This window comes from Hemibagrus wyckioides, linkage group LG21 (genome assembly GCF_019097595.1).
Source record: "Hemibagrus wyckioides isolate EC202008001 linkage group LG21, SWU_Hwy_1.0, whole genome shotgun sequence".
Classification (NCBI taxonomy): domain Eukaryota; kingdom Metazoa; phylum Chordata; class Actinopteri; order Siluriformes; family Bagridae; genus Hemibagrus; species Hemibagrus wyckioides.
In genome coordinates this window covers 14586755-14605417 of record NC_080730.1, presented here as the reverse complement: position 1 = coordinate 14605417, position 18663 = coordinate 14586755, and the positions used below count along the sequence as shown (strand labels likewise).

Genomic DNA, 18663 nt, shown 5'->3' with positions numbered 1-18663 from the left:
CCTTCAGGGAGTCCACAGCCTTCAACAGTTCCTTTGCCCCAGCCTTATTTCAATATCGACATCCACAACATTGTGGCTGGTATGTACTATGCTCCTGCCACAATGATAACTCCTGTCCCACGCCAGGGCATAAGGAGGAGGCGGGACGAAGAGGATGGCAATCAAGAAGCCCCTCTGAGTAGACGGCAGCGTGTGGATCCTGATGGGGAGGTGGAGTTCATCAGGACGCCTGGACTTGAGGATTTAGAGAGTTTAATCAGTCACATGTACAGTGAATTTACACAAGCTACTAATGCTACAATTAGTCTGTTTCTTCACAAATTAACTAGCTAACTAACTCACAGGTTTATTAACTTTTAAGCATTAGAAAGAAAGGAGAGAAAAATTTACAAGGTCTCTCTCTCTCTCTCTCTCTACTACCTTATAAATTTGGCCATTTTAATGTTTTACATTTAACAGAAAATATTAGTTGTAATTAAACTTACATGAAACTAATTTATTGCAGAACCTGTGGATTTGCTGGGAGAATCGTCAGATACTCCCTCAGTCCTCCAGGTATGTGTCAGTAAAATATTTTAACTACATTTGAAACGTGTAGGCCGCTTTTGTCTAAGTGTGTGTGTGTCTGTGTGTCTGTGTCTGTGTGTCTGTGTCTGTGTGTGTGTGTGTGTGTGTGTCTTAAGGTTGTTGAGCCAATTCTGCCGCAGCTACCCACAGAAACTCACTCCACATCTTCAGCTGTTGTTCTGGTAACCAAACCTGTCATTTATTTACTAAATCTGATCTCTGGATTTTACAAGTGACAGAATGTTTGAAAGTGTTAGTATGAAACTGCTCTGATAAAAAACACTGATGATCCTCATCTTCTTTTCACAGCCCCTCAGTGCTGGTGAGCTGAACAGCACCTGCTGTAATGTTGAGTACAACACTGCAGACTCCTCCAACTCCCAGTCTGGGGTATTGTACAGTGCTGCAGCTGAGATACAAACACACACACATCCTTCTTTACAAGTTCTAATGTTTAGTTTGGTTTCTCTATTTCTAGGCAGTGGATGTTAAGGGATACTTCCTCGGGATGATAAGGGGTCCTGAGAGCCGTTTTTGCTGGTTTAAAACCACCAAGACGCGCTACTTCGACCAGCTGGTAATCACCATCTTTGTTACTCTGATGAAGAGAATTGATATTAATGATTATTAGATGAACACTTTTGAGAAGTAGATCTTGAGTTTCAGCTAATTGTCATTTGCAGGGATTCCCTTATCAGACCACCATCGAGGACCATTTCACTGCCATACAGGTGAGGGATTATCTGTTGTGGCATCACAAAACTTTTGTTAGTTGCAGTGACTAATTGTGTTCACTTCAAATTGTTCTCTTAAGGCTGAATATGGGAAGGTTACAGAGTTCCTTTCCTGTAACTGGGTGGAAACCATCATGGAGCCACTTGAGGATTATGTGGTAAATTTATTGCAATGTCATGAAGTCTTTATTGTAGATAGTAACTCTTGGAATTTTGTACACATATGGGTGTGCAGTGTTCATTTTTATATATTTTTTTTAATTTAACAGCAAACCTTTAAAAAGGTGTCCTGCACGTTCCTGCATGTGACTAAAGATGGTCAGGTGAACACCTCCACCTGGGAGCAGGAGCAGGTTGACTCTCCCCACAGTGATTCAGAGGAACAGTACGACTCTGAGGTAATTCTGTGTTTCAGACCTGATGTGTATCTACAGATGCTGCTATTCCCCTGAATGGGAGGCTGTAACATTTACTGTGTGAGTTTTAATGATTTATTGCTAATGTGTCTTGCAGGAGAGTGAGGAGAGCCTTAGCCAAGAGGAGATGGAGGTGCCCTTTACTTGGTACGCTTCTCTTCACAGTTTAATGGTATAAAGGTGTAATGTATGTTTAATACACTAAGCATGTAAATCTTTTGTTTCTTAGGGACCGTCTTACAGAGAGAGGGGTAACTGATATCGGCCTGAAGCTGCATGCTCTCCGTGAGGCGTTCGCTGTGAGTAAAACCTTTGTTTAGCTGCTGTTTTTGCTCAGGGGAAGTTCACTCTGCTTTAACTTATATTATGTGCTGTCTTCTATTCAGATTCATCTTACCTGCATCCACAATCAGAACTTCTTGTTCGTTATGGGGAAGAAGATTGTGATGCGTCTGGCAGCAGTTAACACCCAGGTGACTTCAGAATGATGATAGACTGTTTCCTTGTGCAAAATAACACAAGGAGTAGTTTTAATATCCCTCATCCCTCATAGAGCGTCCCTTATCAATCTATCTCTCTATCCTTGTCTATATAGATAATGCTAATAGTAATTAGTATAAATAGTAGCTGCAAATAATATTGTTGTAAATAAACTTATAGTTGTATAGTGTTTATATAGTTTACTTTAGTAAATGTTTTCATTTGCTCCTATTAGCGTCTAATTCTGATTATTTTTAGTCATCAGTATGTCTACTGTATAACTGCAATAGTGTGAATGAGAGTACATTCCTACACACCATAAAGTCTGATCATCTTTATTTGCACTGACCTTCATCAGTGATGCTGCCACTGCTGGAGCCACCACTACTTTTAGAACATGGTTGGGAAGAAGCAGAAGACAGGGTTTCACCAATTAGAGTCTTAGGAGTTGGGGATGGCGATGGAGTCAGGGTAGGGGATGTACTCTTAGATGTGGAGGAATTCCCAGACTGAGGCCTCTTTTTCAGATCAACCTTCTGTGGAGATTGTAGGCTAGTGTTAGGTTAGATTGATGGAAATATTATTTTATATTATTCTTATTATTTTTCTTAAGTAAGAGAATATTAAATACACACTGAGAGGCTCTACTGATATGTTCTTTCACAAATGGCAACTGCTAATTTCTTATTTCACAAATTTACAGGTATTGCCTGAAAGTTTGTCTGAATTTGTCTGAATTTTGGGGTTTGTTCTCTTCATTACATTTCTCTTTTTTTCTTGTTTTATAAAAATAATAATATACTTCACTCATTGTTCTTTGACATGTTTGTATATTAAAATTGTTCAATAAAAATAATTTGCAAGTAGTGGTAGAAAATTATCAGAGAAAAGGGAGGACACAGAATGAGTCACATTGATGCCTAAATATTTAAAACCAGATCGGCTTAACTTGAGAAGAATATTATGTTGTTTTTTATGTTTATTATGTTAAAGCTGCAATGCCAAATTATTTATCGGGTAGCACACACTTTTAAGAATATTAACTTTATAGCCAGAGAACTTCCCAAACCTCTCTAACATTGAAAGAATTACAGGGATGTTATATACCGGATCTGATACAAACAACAGCAGATCATCTGCATAAAATGACACCTTAAAATCTGAGCCAGCACGCAAAACTCCTTGCTAGAGCAATGTTAATGCGATTGACAATGGTTCCATTGCAAGAATAAAATAACATAGGAGAAAGAGGGCATCCTTGGTGAGTACCATGGGTTAGACTGAAATAACTGGACTGAACATTATTAGTGTGAATACTGGCTCGGGGAGTTGCATATAAAAGCTGAATCCAAGATACAATACCATTACCAAAGCCAAATCTCTTAACTACCTCAAAAAGGTATCTCCATTCCACCCGATCAAATGCCTTTTCAGCATCGAGTGAGACTACCACCTTGGGAGTTTCAGCAGACTGTCCAGAATATATTATATTAAAAAGTGTACGAATATTAAAAAACATCTGTCTCCCCTTAATAATCCTCTTTGTTCAGGAGATATTATTTTTGGAAATATCCTTTCAATTCGACTGGCTAGAACTTTGGCAAGTATCTTTTAAGACATATTTTGGGATAACAAGAGGTGTACCTTGTGGGGGTGTCCTATTAGATTATTTTGGATATTAGATTATATATATATATATACACACACATACATATAACACGTAAGTCTGTGCACCTTCTAATAACTTACAGCAGGAATTGTTTACCTAAAAAAGGGGCACTACTGAACTTTGCTTGGAAATAAACATAACTGCTCACCATTAACAGTATTTATGCATATGAGCATACACAGTATAAAGATAATTCTAAACTACAATCTGTTTAGCTTTTGAGTGTCTTAATATACTCTGTGGCCTCCTCTGGTGTCTTGAACTCCTTTTCCACTCCATTATATGTTATACGCAAACAAGCAGGATGGAGAAGACCAAACCTCACGCCAGGAATCGACTGCAGCTGACGGCGGACATCGTTAAATGCTGCCCGGGCCTGTGCACACTTTACTGTTAGGTCTGGGAACACGGAGATAGACATACCTCCAACATTTTCCTGTCGCTGTTCCCTAGCACGGCGCAGTATGTCCACACCTTTGTTGGGTTTGACCATGCTGTTAGAAAATTCCGCTTTCAGAGCCTGAATTTCAGTCTTTATAGAGGACAATTCAACCCCCAGCACTGATTGTAATTCGGCTCTAAGTATTTCCGCGACATCTTGCCGTAGTGCAGAAAGAAGCTCAGCCTTAAAATCTGCGATGCTAAACGGTGGGTCAGCGCTAGCTAATGAGCTAACAGCACGGGATGAAGCGGCTGCAGCAGGAGAAGCAGGCCTTTGTGAAGGAGCTGACATGCTACTGTTCATTCTTTCTCTGATTAATTAATCTACATTTTCGATTAAAATAATTTTTTTTTAAAAAAAAAACATTTCACATTTCAGTGCTTGATCTCGTTAGCAAAAATTAAACCTTTAATATTTAAGCATGATGTGTTAATTTTCCATTGTCCTCCGCTAACTGTGACTGTGATTTCTGATCTGATTCAACTGAAAATTCAGTTTTATAGAATCTAACTTTTGTTGTGTTCAAGACATATATTCTATCTATTATAGATTTTGTCTTAGTATCAGTTTGTGTGTGTTAATATTAAAAGAAGCCTGTGGCTTCCTGTTCTAAGACACAGAGACTCAGGAGTGTCTGCTTTCGTTTTCATTTTTTATCAGACAACACGCCCTTTTAGTGTCTGAAAAATGTATGAAATTTTTGTTATTACTGGTTAAGGACGTATTTCTCTTTCCTTCTGTATGTTTACTGTTCTATTTCCAAATAAGGACTTGTTATTTAAGGACTAGTTTTTCTGATTAATTAATCTACATTTTTGTTTAAAATAAATAAATATTTGGTTTTAAAAACGTTTCACATTTCAGTGCTTGATCTCATTAGCAAAAATTAAACCTTTAATATTTAAGCATGATGTGTTAATTTTCCATTGTCCTCCGCTAACTGTGACTGTGATTTGTGATCTGATTCAACTGAAAATTCAGTTTTATAGACTCTAACTTTTGTTGTGTTCAAGATATATATTCTATCTATTATAGATTTTGTCTTAGTATCAGTTTGTGTGTGTTAATATTAAAAGAAGCCTCACGCCATCTCTGTTTTTACTTCATATATCTACGGATGTGGCTTCCTGTTGTTCTAAGACACAGAGACTCAGGAGTGTCTGCTTTCGTTTTCATTTTTTATCAGACAACACGCCCTTTTAGTGTCTGAAAAATGTATGAAATTTTTTGTTAAGGATGTATTTTTCTTTCCTTCTATATGTTTACTGTTCTACTTCCAAATAAGGACTTGTTACTGTATGCCTCCAGTTTGCCTACATAAACTCAAGTTTCAAGTTTATTTGTCATATGTACAGATTTCAGTGACAGTCAACAACTACAGCAATATAATTTAAGCAACAACAAAAAAAGAACTAAAGTGAAATAGACTTAAAGATAGTAATAGTATATACGGTATATAAATATAAGTGCAAATATACATACATATTTTTCCCCTACATTCGATCGTGTTGTCAGTCTTGCGCACATAATTTTGCCACTTTTGCTCCTTAGTAGTACAGAGATTGTATTTGGTGTGTGTGTGTGTGTGAGAGGGAGACCCGATTTCTTTTCTTTCACTTTCTTTCAAAACAAGCAGTAAATCAGAAACAGCTCTTTCAGGATATTTGGGTGACTCTTAAAAGAGCCGTTGTGTTCTCGTCGTTCAGTGTTGAAGCGTTTAGCCGCCGAAGCCGTACAGGTTGCGTCCCTGGCGTTTCAGGGCGTACACCACATCCATGGCGGTGACGGTCTTTCTTTCAGCGTGCTCGGTGTATTCGACGGCGTCGCGGATCACGTTCTCCAAGAACATTTTCAGTATATTGAAAACGTCTTCGCATGTCAAGTAAACATGTTTAACACCGCTAAGGCGAGCCAGACGCTGAAGAACAGCCGGTGTGATCAATCTCTGGATGTTATTGCGTTGATGCCTTGCGCCCCATTTGCCGGATCTCTTGCGGCCTTTGCCTTTACCACACATCCTGCTCTGTCGAAATGAAACCGCTTAATGAAACTCACCACCCAGCGCCTGCTTAATTATCCGCCATCTCCAGGACCTTGTTGAGAACAGGAGAGGATGCGGGCCTGAACGGAAATGAAACAAACTAAATGAAACCTTTAACTTACCAGCTTCTTTTTCTTCCTAATCCTTTCTATATATACATTACTGTTATTATTATTATTATTATTATTATTATTATTATTATTATTATTATTATTAGTATTAGTAGTAGTAGTAGTAGTAAATGTAGCAGCAGAATCTAACTCAAGATATGTAAGTGTGTGTTTAAATATGCAGCGCTTCCTGAAACACAATCGAGTGATTATTTTATTCATTACCCTTTATTCTTTCTTTATTATTTATCCAATTAATTATTTAATCTAATATATTCCTCTTCTTATTCTTCTCATAATTTGTTAATCTATTTTCTAAAACACATCAAACAGAGAATCATTGAAAAACACTTAAAATTAAAATGTAACATAAAGATACATTACTAATTAATTCCATTTTAGTGGCATGTTGAGATATTTCTATATGATTTTTGTATATACAACTTAAGGTTGTATCTTGACATCAAAAGGCAATTATTAGCATCAACGTTTATTAATACAATTAAATGATAATTAATGTTATATTTGAAATTTCAGAGAAGAAATTTGGAATACACAGACATTAGTTTTCTGTATGTATTCACATTTACATTTCTGCCATTTAGCATATGCTCTTATCCAGAGTGACGTATAAAACTGCTTTAAAGTCTCTATCAGTGAATGCATTAACACTGGTTCAATAGGTTACAGACTTAGGATACTATTAGCCTACAAACTAAATACAACATATAACAATACATAAAAGACAGGAAAAAATTAGAGCTAGTTTAAATGTTTCAGGAAGAGGTAGGTCTACAGTCGTTGTTTGAAGACGGTCAGTGACTCGGCTGGTTCCAGAACAGAGAATAGTCTAGATTTAGACCTACCTTTTACCGTGAGAGATGGTGGACCAGTCGGGCAGTGCTAGTGGATCTGAGAGAGTGAGGGTGAGTGTGAGGAGTAATAAGAGCTTTAAGGTAAGATAGAGTTGGTCCATTCTTGTCTTTGTAGGCAAGCATCAGTGTTTTGAATCTGATGCAGCTACAGGAAGCCAGTGGAGGAGCAACAGTGGGGTGGTGTGGGAAAACTTAGGCAGGCTGAAAACAAGTCATGCACCAGGATTTTGGATTATTATTGGATCATTGTACATTGTACAGTGGATCTGAGAGAGTGAGGGTGAGTGTGAGGAGTAATAAGAGCTTTAAGGTAAGATAGAGTTGGTCCATTCTTGTCTTTGTAGGCAAGCATCAGTGTTTTGAATCTGATGCAGCTACAGGAAGCCAGTGGAGGAGCAACAGTGGGGTGGTGTGGGAAAACTTAGGCAGGCTGAAAACAAGTCATGCACCAGGATTTTGGATTATTATTGGATCATTGTACATTGTTGAAGATGTCATCAGAATGCGATGGCAGTTCCATATGATAAAATTGCCATATGATACAAAAAATCATATGTGTAAATGGTTCTCAACACTGTAACTTCCAAAAAAAAAAGAATTTTCTGTAAATGATTTCATACATCAGGCTTCACAGGGTTAATTAGTGTACAGTTCAACACATTTATCCAAATGAATGAAAGTTTTTTTGTTTTTTTTTTACATTTTTACTTTTTTTTCTATCTATCTATTAGATAAGACATTGATGTTTAAGTGTATATTATAAACAAACATTAAATAAATATGCTAGCTGCATAATATTTATACTCCTGAGAACAGGAATCAGCATGGAGAAGAACAGCCTGGTCTTTTGTCCTTTGATCTGGTTTCTGCTCAGTGATGTTGGTTGTTTTGCATTTTTTCTGTGTCTCTGTTGGGTTAAAGATGATGTCACTGGGGAAGTTGTTTGGAGGACTGTCCTCTCTGCATCTTTGCTGAGTTTTTTCAGCATTTGTGCCCTTGTGTCCTTGTGTGGTGTGTCTAGGCCATGGTATGAATTTGTTTTTGAAGCTGCTGGATGTTAATGTTCCGCTGCTTGTACAGCTTTCATCCATCTTGCTGCTGTTTTCCTCTTTGCTCTGATGTTCTTCCTGAGGTGACTTCTCACCAGAATTTCATCCTCCTCACATGTCTGCCTGATCTTGGTCGATTTCCTGTGGCTCTGTTGCTGTAAGATTGGGCACAACTGAAGTACTGATGCCCTGCCTAACCACAGAGGCTACAGATTTCGCTATTTGTACAGTATGTACACATGTGTAGCTTATTCTACCATTATGTCGTCCCATAAAGATGGAGTTTGTTCATAAAATGATGTAAACCATGTTCCAGATGTTCCAGTTTTACAGGCTTCTGGACCTGCTGCAGGAGCTTATAGAAGTGTCTGAGGTATGCCTCCATGTCTTTGTCTGCTACTCTACCAGTCTAGACCTTCACAATCATGATTTTTTGTATCCTGCGATGAAGGAGTCAAGCTCACAGTTCTTCCAAAATGTCTTTGTTGCTACAATGCTAACAATCTTTTGCAGTGTCTGGTGTAGAAAAAAATTATATCAGTCTTTTATTATATTTAGTCTTTTGAACATGCTGTAAAGGAGTGTGTACAAACATACAGGGGTGTCGTGTGTATTTGCATCAATGCCGAATAGTGCAAGAACTGTGTGCTTGTTTCTAGTTACTGCTCATTGCTAGTGAAGTTTGTGACTGTTGGATGCTGGGCATTTTATTTACCACAGGAATTCACCCACTATTTTCATTTTCGGAGTGTACATTACCTCCAGCACAGTGGTGGCCGGACAATAGAGGGCACCACCCCATTTAAGTTAGCCAGAGAAGACTGCTACTTTAATACAATAAAAATAATTTTTTATTTTAATAATGTAATAAAATCATTTAGTCTGACTATTGTACTGTTAGTCAAGTCAAGAATCTTTTATTGTCATTTCAACCACATATAGCTGAGGCAGTACATAGTGAAATGAAACAATGTTTCTCCAGGACCCTGGTGCTACATAAACATACAACATATAATTACAAACACACAGAGCTAGGATAGAAGTTCGTCCTAGCCACATAAAGTGCAAAGTGTGCTATATATATATATATATATATATATATAGCGGCCTGACAATATGTCTGTTCACACAGGTGAGAGTGTGTGTGTGTCAGCTGTCCTCACTATTCGCTGCAGAGTCTTGCGATCCGAGACAGTACAATTCCTAAACCATGCAGTGATACAGCTGCTCAGGATGCTCTCAAAGGTCCCTCTGTAGAACACAGTCAGGATGGGGGGAGGGAGATGGGCTTTCCTCAGCCTCCGCAGGAAGTAGAGGCGCTGCTGGGCTTTCTCGCTGATGGACTGGTGTTGAGTGACCAGTTCTCTGCCAGGTGAACACCAATGAATTTGGTGCTCTTGAGAATCTCCACAGAGAATCCGTTGATGAACAGCAGAGAATGGCCACTCTGTGCCCTCTCTTGAAGTCAACAACCACCTCTTTAGTCTTATTGACATTCAGAGACAGGTTGTTGCCTCGTTGTTCTTGCATTGGCAAACTTAATGATATGGTTGGAGCTGTGCATTGCTGCACAGTCATGAGTCAGCAGAGTAAACAGCAGTGGACTGAGCACACAGCCCTGAGGAGCTCCAGTGCTCAGTGTGGTGGTGCTGGAGATGCTGTTCCCAATCCGAACCGACTGAGGTATCCCAGTCAGGAAATCCAGGATCCAGTTGCAGAGGGAGGTGTAAAGGCCCAGCAGGCTCAGATTCTCAATCAGCTGCTGAGGGATGATTATGTTGCATGCTGAACTGAAGTCTATGAACAGCATAGACTCCTTACAGTCCAGGTGGGTGAGGGCCAGATGGAGGGTCGTGGTGATGGCATCGTCCGTGGAGCGGTTAGGACGATACGCAAACTGCAAGCAGTCCAGTGGGGGTGGTAGCTGTGTCTTCTCATGATGAGCCTCTCGAAGCATTTCATCACGATTGTTGTTCGTAATCGCCTGAATGCTCTGCCACATGCACCAGGAGTCTCCGCTGTCTTGGAAGTGGCCGTGGATTTTCTGGGCGTGTGCGCACTTCGCCTCTCTGATGGCTCAGGACAGTTTGGCCCTTGCTGTTTTTAAGGCTACCTTGTCCCCTGAGTCACCATTGGTTGCTGCCTCCTGGACATATTCCAGTCATTGCACTCAAAACAGTCCTGAAGAGCAGAGGTGGCCAGGTTATAACCTGTTTCAGAACCAGTTTAGAGCATCTGACAAGCAGTCTGTATGCTGGAATCAACATAACAGAGATGTGGTCTGAGTAGCTGAGGTGGCACGCAAGATACGCACTAGGAATGTTTGTGTAAACAAGATCCAGGGTGTTCCCCTCTCATCGCAAAGTCCATATGCTGATGAAATTTAGGGAGCACTGTTTTGAGATTTGCATGATAACTCTATAGAGCTATTAACAACCTGCATAATGCTCACCCCGACGGACTGTTTATTATCGTATATGTATATATACACTACTCACAAAAAGTTAAGTATATTCGGCTTTCGGGTGAAATTTCAGGATGCACCTAAAATGCACTGTAACCTTTACATTTGACCTTCTCTACAGTTTTGAATGCACATGTCCAACTGTTCAGTACTTTTTGCATAACTTGCTGTTCTCTAACAAGGTGCTTAAGGGCAAAATTCACAACTGGTGTTTGATCCATGAATCAACCAATGGATTTTCTGGTTTAATTAGAATTGGTATTTAAACAGTCCTCTTCCTCATGCTGTTCACATTTTGACATCATGAGACCAAGACGACACCTAACCATTGATCAACAGTACCTCGCCATTGCGAGGCTTCAAACAGGATGTTCTCAGAGGGAAGTGGCCACTGATCTTAGAGTGTCACAGAGTGTCATCAGCAGGTTTCGACAGAGATACAGAGAGACTGGAAGAGTCACAGAAAGGCATAGAAGTGGATGTCCTTTGGCCACATCCCACGTTGATGACCGCTTCATTGTGAACAGTGCCCTGTGGAACCGGATGATGAATGCCACTCAACTCCAGGCACAGGCGTCGGGCCAGGGACTATTTACACTGGATGAGGGACCAGTGGGCCTCAGTGCTGTTGATTCACGCTGAGCAGAAATGATGGCATTGATGATATTGACATTTTTTGTTGTGGTATACCCACCACTGTTGTTGGCTTTTGTTGCAATAAATTGTTTAAGATGAGGAAATCACCACTGCGTGCTTCTACTTAAATGCCCTACTTTCATGATATAATATCACTGTAGCGTGAACTTTTTACATTTTCCATAAATTTCACCCAAAATCCAAATATCCATAACTTTTTATGAGTAGTGTATATGCTTTACTAAATGATAGGAAGTAGCTAAAGAGTCAGCTACTGAAACTGACCTGTAATAAGAAGGAGATGATGAAGAACCTCTTTGTGTCTTCTGCTTCTAAGCTTTGACAAGTCTGTCTGAAAAAAAATCTTGGTAATATATTGGTTTGTTGATGGTGGAGAAGCTGCTTGGACTCTGCACACAATATTAGTCCTTAACCATTAGGTTAACTCTGTTACCTTCACCAAGTTGGGGCTGTGACAGTGAGCATATTGTGGCAATTCAAAACCTATGTTTATTTTAAAATGATGTATAATGGTTGTATAATGGATGTACAGTATAATCAGGTGAATTGCTATACTATTAATTATTTTTAGAAGGGGATTGGAATTAGTTACTAATAGTTACTAATTTGGGATTAGTATTGCTACTGGAATTAGATTTTTAAAGAAACACGTAGATAAGGGATCTTGTACACACATTGATAAATTTGGAAGAAGAAATTGGTGAAAACATATTGGTCTCTTGAATGGGAGTAAACCATTCTAAACACTGATATGATCTACACTACCAGTCAAAAGTTTGGACTACATTGTAAAACAATGCTGAAGGCGGCCGAAATACACAATAATGTCCTTTGAACAGTTGATATTGAGATATGTCTGCTACTGATGCTCTGTAAAGCCTTCATACCGACTCTAATCTGAGGTGCTGTTAATTGGTGATTTCTGAGGCTGGCAACACTAAATGAACTTCTCCTCTGCAGCAGAGGTCAGTTTTGGTCTTGCTTTACTGGGATGGTCTTCATGTGAGCCAGTTTCATCATGGTGCTTGATGGGTTTTGCAAATGCACTTGACAATACTGTTATTGCAAGAACTATTCAAGAACACCTGACCTTCGTGTCTTAAAATAACAACTGACAGTTTTTTGTTGTCATTACATATGGATTACTGAAGTCCATGTGTGTTATTTTATAGTTCTGACTGGTAGTGTACATGGATAGCCATGTGTGAAAATGCTCTTATTCAACAGATACTTCAGGTCAGTGGTGATCCTAGGCTTATGGAGAAAAGGAGAAAACAGTATACAGACCCTGTTAGGATGTCAGTACTCTCACAAAATTGAGTCTGAATCGAGAATGTAGTCTGTGATGCTGTTATTAATCAGTATGTTATTCATATACCCATGTGGTTTTGCATAGCACATCCCGATTTGTAGTTTCACTGTCCTCCTGAGTCCACCTCCCCATAATCCTTGTGGATACAGACTGCATAAACATACTGAGCTGTTAACAGGATGAGGGTGTGGTCTGATCTGCCATGTGGAGGTAGAGTAGTAGCTCTGTATGCTACTTTGACAGGTGCATACAAAAGTGCAGTGTTCTGTTGTCTTTGGCAGTTAACTGCTTGAAAGTTGGGAAAGTGGTCTCCTGATTTACATGGTTAAAGTTTTTAGTAATTACTACAAAAGCTTCAGAGTGTTTTGACATTAACTTTGCAAACAGTGGTGTGTATAACATCACATGCCACTTTTCTGTCAGCTGAAGGTGGGATGTGAACCATGATCAGTATGGTAGAAGAGAATTTACATGATTTTTTTTGCAGATGGTTAAAAGCAGATGACTTTCACAGCACCTGTCAACAATGCCACAAATGCCTGACCAATAAAAACAGGAGAATAGACAGTTTAATGTTTTGTCCTGACCTAAAAGCCTTGCCATGATGAGTTGCAAGGAATAAAATTTCCTGATGGCTCTTGGGGTCAATAACTCGGTTGTTTCTTCTTCTCTTTGAGTTTTCTCTATCACATAGTATACTGTATATATATATTTATTCATTCAGAGATCAATTTCATTCAGAGATCTAGTGGAGACCACACCTCTATGGGTCAGGGCTGCAGGGCTATTTTGGCAGCAAAAGGAGGACTAACAATATTAGGCAGGTGGTCATAATGTTATGGCTGAAGGTTTATGCATATATATGTGTGTGTGTATATACACACACTTTACTGTGCAAACAGTGTGTATGTGTAAAAATAAGAATTAATAAGAAAAAAAGCTCAGATATTTAGAGACAGACCTTTTTTATTTATATATCTATTATATAAGTCAGTATGAGTGAGAGTGAGGGGAATCACGGAGTCCCACCCCCTGTGAGGAGTCCATCCCCTCTCCGGACCCCATCCCCTTTGAGGAAGCCACCACCTTCAGGGAGTCCACAGCCTTCAACAGTTCCTTTGCCCCAGCCTTATTTCAATATCGACATCCACAACATTGTGGCTGGTATGAACTATGCTCCTGCCACAATGATAACTCTTGTCCCACGCCAGGGCATAAGGAGGAGGCGGGACGAAGAGGATGGCAATCAAGAAGCCCCTCTGAGTAGACGGCATCCTGTGGATCCTGATGGGGAGGTGGAGTTCATCAGGACGCATGTCCTAGTCCCCACTTGGGTACTTAGTATTTTTGTGAGCGAGATGTAACTTTAAAAAGCTCAGTCTTCACCTCATGTTCATCACCTCGTATTCATGATGTAAGGTTTGTATCTGTGGTAAGTATGTGTGGTAAGTATTTCACCCTTAGATTTCAGCATTAGTCTCATCTCTATCATAATCTATAAATGTAAACCATTTTAATGATAGAATTGTAGAAAATGTCTGCTGGTTTTTACATTTAGTTTTTGTTAAATGTATAGGATCTTTAGATTATTAATGTTGTTTTTTTTATTTCCTGTGTATTAGTCTAGTTTACATTAATAATATAATTATATTAATATAATTTGCATTGTTGTTGATTTATGCATTTCTGTAAATATGTAAATATTACATTTTTAAGACTAAGATTTTTTTCAATAAGTTATAAAAATGTAGTGTACTCCCACCCCCCGAATCCCCCCCATTCCCTTCTAAACCCCCTAAACACCCCCACCCCCAAGTTTAGAGTTTATTAAGATATTTATACCACAGTGATTTGCCAATGATAGCAATGTTTCATTTATTAAACATTAATGTTACATAAGCATTTCATAAAAAAATGTCACATCAACCTTTTTAAGAATCACTTTATTAAACAACAATCAGTTTTTAAATTCATTCATAGTCTCAGATTATGTCTGGCATACATGTATTTATTTTAGAAATAATTATTATTAATATTACTAAAATAATGCTAAAGTGATCGTACTAAAATGTTTTAAAATAATGCACACATTTCACTTAGATTCAAGCATTTTGTTGTGGTATAAAATATGTTAATATCTGTAATAAGTTTAAAGTTCATCATTGCTTGTAAATAGTTATAAATAGTTAATAAATTTTTTTTTGTTCAATATTCATGTGTCTCCAGTGTCTTTTTTTTTTTATAACACATCATAAGCAGTGTTCAAAGCAGCATCAGATCTAAATATGGAGGAAAAGTTGTCAGAGAGATGTTGTGGTCAGATAGACACCAGGGTTTGGATAACAAGTTTGCAATGTGTGAACCTCAGCTGGATTCTGCTTCATGAGGATTTGGGATTTGAGGATTTATATCAAAGCAACGCTGCCAGCCTTATGTGGACTTTGAGGATGACAACAACCTCCTAATTAATACACACTAACATTTTACATCACACTGTACATAACTGCAGAAAGGACATTGTTCATATCGCACTCTTCGGTGTTAAGAATAATTTATAGTCACACTCTCCGGTGTCACCCAAATGAGGATGGGATCCCTTTAGAGTCTGGTTCCTCTTAAGGTTTCTTCCTCATACCATCTAAGGGAGTTTTTCCTTGCCACAGTCGCCACAGGTTTGCTCACTAGGGATGATTTTGTCTAACATCTAGGACTTTTTACACTATGTTTTTTGTTTCTTATGTTCTGTAAAACTGCTTTGAGACAATGTTCATTGTTAAAAGCGCTATACAAATAAAAATGAATTGAACTGAATTGAATAGAATATGAATGCAGCCAGTCCATGGTTTGTACCACTCAAAGGGCACTTTCATTATGAAGATTATGAAGAAGGGAAGCGTCTTCCATTCTAGCTGGTCACCAGATTTCTGTGTAAGCCAGTCCTTTGCATGCAATGTTTTGACTTTGGCTCCCAGACAGTGTGGTGTAAATATATCATGGCCTTTTTTTTCCATCAAATAAGGATGTGGAGACACACTGGTGGATCAGAGAAATATAATATCTGCATTGTATTATTTATTTATTTGATCTGATTTGAAGTAGTATTATAACAAGCGATTAATTATAGAGTCATTATTTGAAAAAAATTATTCATCCATTACTTGTGAATCAAGCATGTGACTTAAATACACAAACCTAAACAAAGCACAGGGGACACCTATTAGACATAATGACAGAGACTGGAAACCAACAAAAAGGCAGTGGGGGTCTCTAGTGGCCAGAAAACAGTCCACAACCCTGACAGGAAACCAGTAGATATCAGTTTATATCTTGCTCTGTTCATGTTTCAATTAGTTGCATATCTTACCTGTATATTTCAGTCTAGTTGTGTTGATATTTAACATGATCAGAAAATGACAGATGATTTTCAAAGTCTTTTCCTGTTTCATCATAAAATGTTTCATCATAGGTTGGTTTTAGCTATAAATTAAGGTCCACAAAACAGTGACTATGGAAATGCTTAAATTAGGTAGACTTTACTAGCAAAAAGTATTTCTTGCATAGAGAAAATTAAGTAATAAATACAAAGACTAGTCTTAAACTACATAATAATCTGATGCAAAAAGTTACCTTCATTTTTTTAATTAGATCAGGCTGGATATTTTTATCAGTGTACAAACAAACAGTACCATCTACATTTACAAGATTTATCAGAGTCTCTTATCCAGAGCAACTCACATTGACACAGCTGAGCAGTTAAGGGGTAAAGGGCTTTACACAAGGGTCCAGCAGCAGCAGCTTGGATTAAATTGTTTAAATTGCAGTTTTATTTAAATACAAAGCACACAAAGGTAATATTTCTAATCATGTCATTTCATATTTATGGCAAAAAAATTAAAACAGCAAGCCCACTCAAATCCAGTTTAAAACAAATGAGACAAGTCTTTTAAGAGCAAATGATGACATAAAATAAGCTGTGTGAGCTGTGTCTGTGCTTATGGTATCTGTCTGTCCATCTCAGTCTGTCCATAATCTGAGGTGTTACAAACAGCAGAATTGATACCTGGAAGAGTTTAAGAGTGAACAGATATTTAGAGATTGATATGATTTTTTTTCCAGAGGATGAAAGCTGATTTATAAGGTCATTCAGGTTCATGTACCATTGCATCTTGTTTTAATGCTGTTTAACTCTTTATATCTGGCACTAATTACACCAACAAAACCATCCTGTGTCATTTCTGCGCATGTGATATATATATATATATTTTTAAAGTGGTCAGTCTGGTATATCTCATGCCATAATCCAGAATGTTACCCTTTACAACCCACGGTGAGAACGGTGTCACAAGCCCTTTAAATGTCCTGGGAAGTTCCTTTTATAGCTTTATCCTTGATTTTAACTCATGAAGTCCTAAAGTGACACCTACTGAACATCCTGGTGGGTCATGTGATAGGTCATGTGATTTTGTGTTCCCACAACAACATTTCCAAGATGTCTGCATGCCAGGCTAACAAATGTGATGGTACTAGCTAATTTTAAAAAGGTTGTTTCTTCTACCTAAAAGGTAAGATTTGACCATTTAAGAATTCTAATGCTTACATAACATGTCCTTTATTACACTTAACCTGTTGTGAACACATTTCTTGAACAAATTCATATAAAACAAATCAGTATATTATACAAATTCATGTCACAACGCCCCTTTAACATTAAAATTGTCACAGAAAAATTAATGTGACATATGACATTTTTTTTAAACTTTTAAGATTATAAACTGCTCAGTTAATTTACCTGATTCAGTGATATTTACTTAATATTTTTCATTATTGTTACATTTATTATCAATTTACTATTATTTATTATAATAATATTATAATATTTAATGTAATATATATATATATATATATATACATACATATATATACTATATTGCCAAAAGTATTCGCTCACCCATCCAAATAATCATATTAATATTAATATTATATTTATAATATATATATTATATTAAATATAATATTATTCATATTAATATGATTATATGATAATATGATTATATATATATAATCAAATAATCAGAATCAGGTGTTCCAATCACTTCCATGGCCACAGGTGTATAACTGATATATATATTTCTTCTTAAAGAGTAACCTTGAGAGTTCAGAGTAACTGCATTATAAATGATGAGCTACAGTGGTGTGATTTGGTGTAAACTGTAAATCCACATTTTTAGTCCTCTACAATTTAGATTTTCAGATTTTTATCTCAAGATTTCAGACTTTTTAGACACAACTGTGCTCTGGATGTTTAAATGTAAATGTGCAATTCCCCAAATGTTACAGATTTCTCTACATTTTGGAAACAAACTTTCCAAGACTATAAATATCTGAATTTTGTTGGATGTTATGTCATTTTTCATTTCATTTCAGTTCATTTAGTGTTGTGTTGCTTTTTAAAGGAAAATTATATAGACATACTGATGACTAAAAATAATCAGAATGAGACCCTAATAGGAGCAAATGAAAATATAAACAAACACTATACAACTATAAGTTTATTTACAACAATATTCTTTGCAGCTAATATTTATACTAATTACTATTAGCAGTTATCTATATAGACAAGGATAGAGGGATAGATTGATAAGGAACAATAAGCTTCCACAAAATGTCCATCATCTTCTGGACACGCTGTCTGAGGAAAGGTCTCAGTTTGCTGGCTAAGGCTGCTGGGTCTTGGTAGAACTCCGGGGGCTGAGTAAACAGCACTTCAGCGAGATCTGTAAGCTGATCCTATAGACAAATTACATCATCACTGTCACAATCCACCATAGTGTCACTGAGTTTAGGATA

The 18663-nt window shown here is 37.6% G+C and overlaps 1 protein-coding gene and 1 long non-coding RNA gene across 2 annotated transcripts; one reads left to right on the top strand and one right to left on the bottom strand.

The window, feature by feature from the left end:
- Positions 1-202: 202 nt before the first annotated feature.
- LOC131342374 (uncharacterized) lies at positions 203-957 on the top strand. Its single transcript, XR_009203033.1, has 4 exons — positions 203-266; positions 506-555; positions 684-749; positions 877-957. It is a non-coding gene; the product is annotated as an uncharacterized LOC131342374 (long non-coding RNA).
- Positions 958-2563: 1606 nt separating this feature from the next.
- Positions 2564-6357, bottom strand: LOC131342607 (uncharacterized). Its single transcript, XM_058373695.1, has 2 exons — positions 5791-6357; positions 2564-2733 (listed from the first exon to the last, which is right to left on the bottom strand). The coding sequence occupies exon 1, from the start codon at positions 6323-6325 to the stop codon at positions 6026-6028; it is 300 nt and encodes a 99-aa protein (XP_058229678.1). The 5' UTR covers positions 6326-6357; the 3' UTR covers positions 2564-2733; positions 5791-6025.
- Between the last annotated feature and the right edge of the window lie 12306 nt (positions 6358-18663).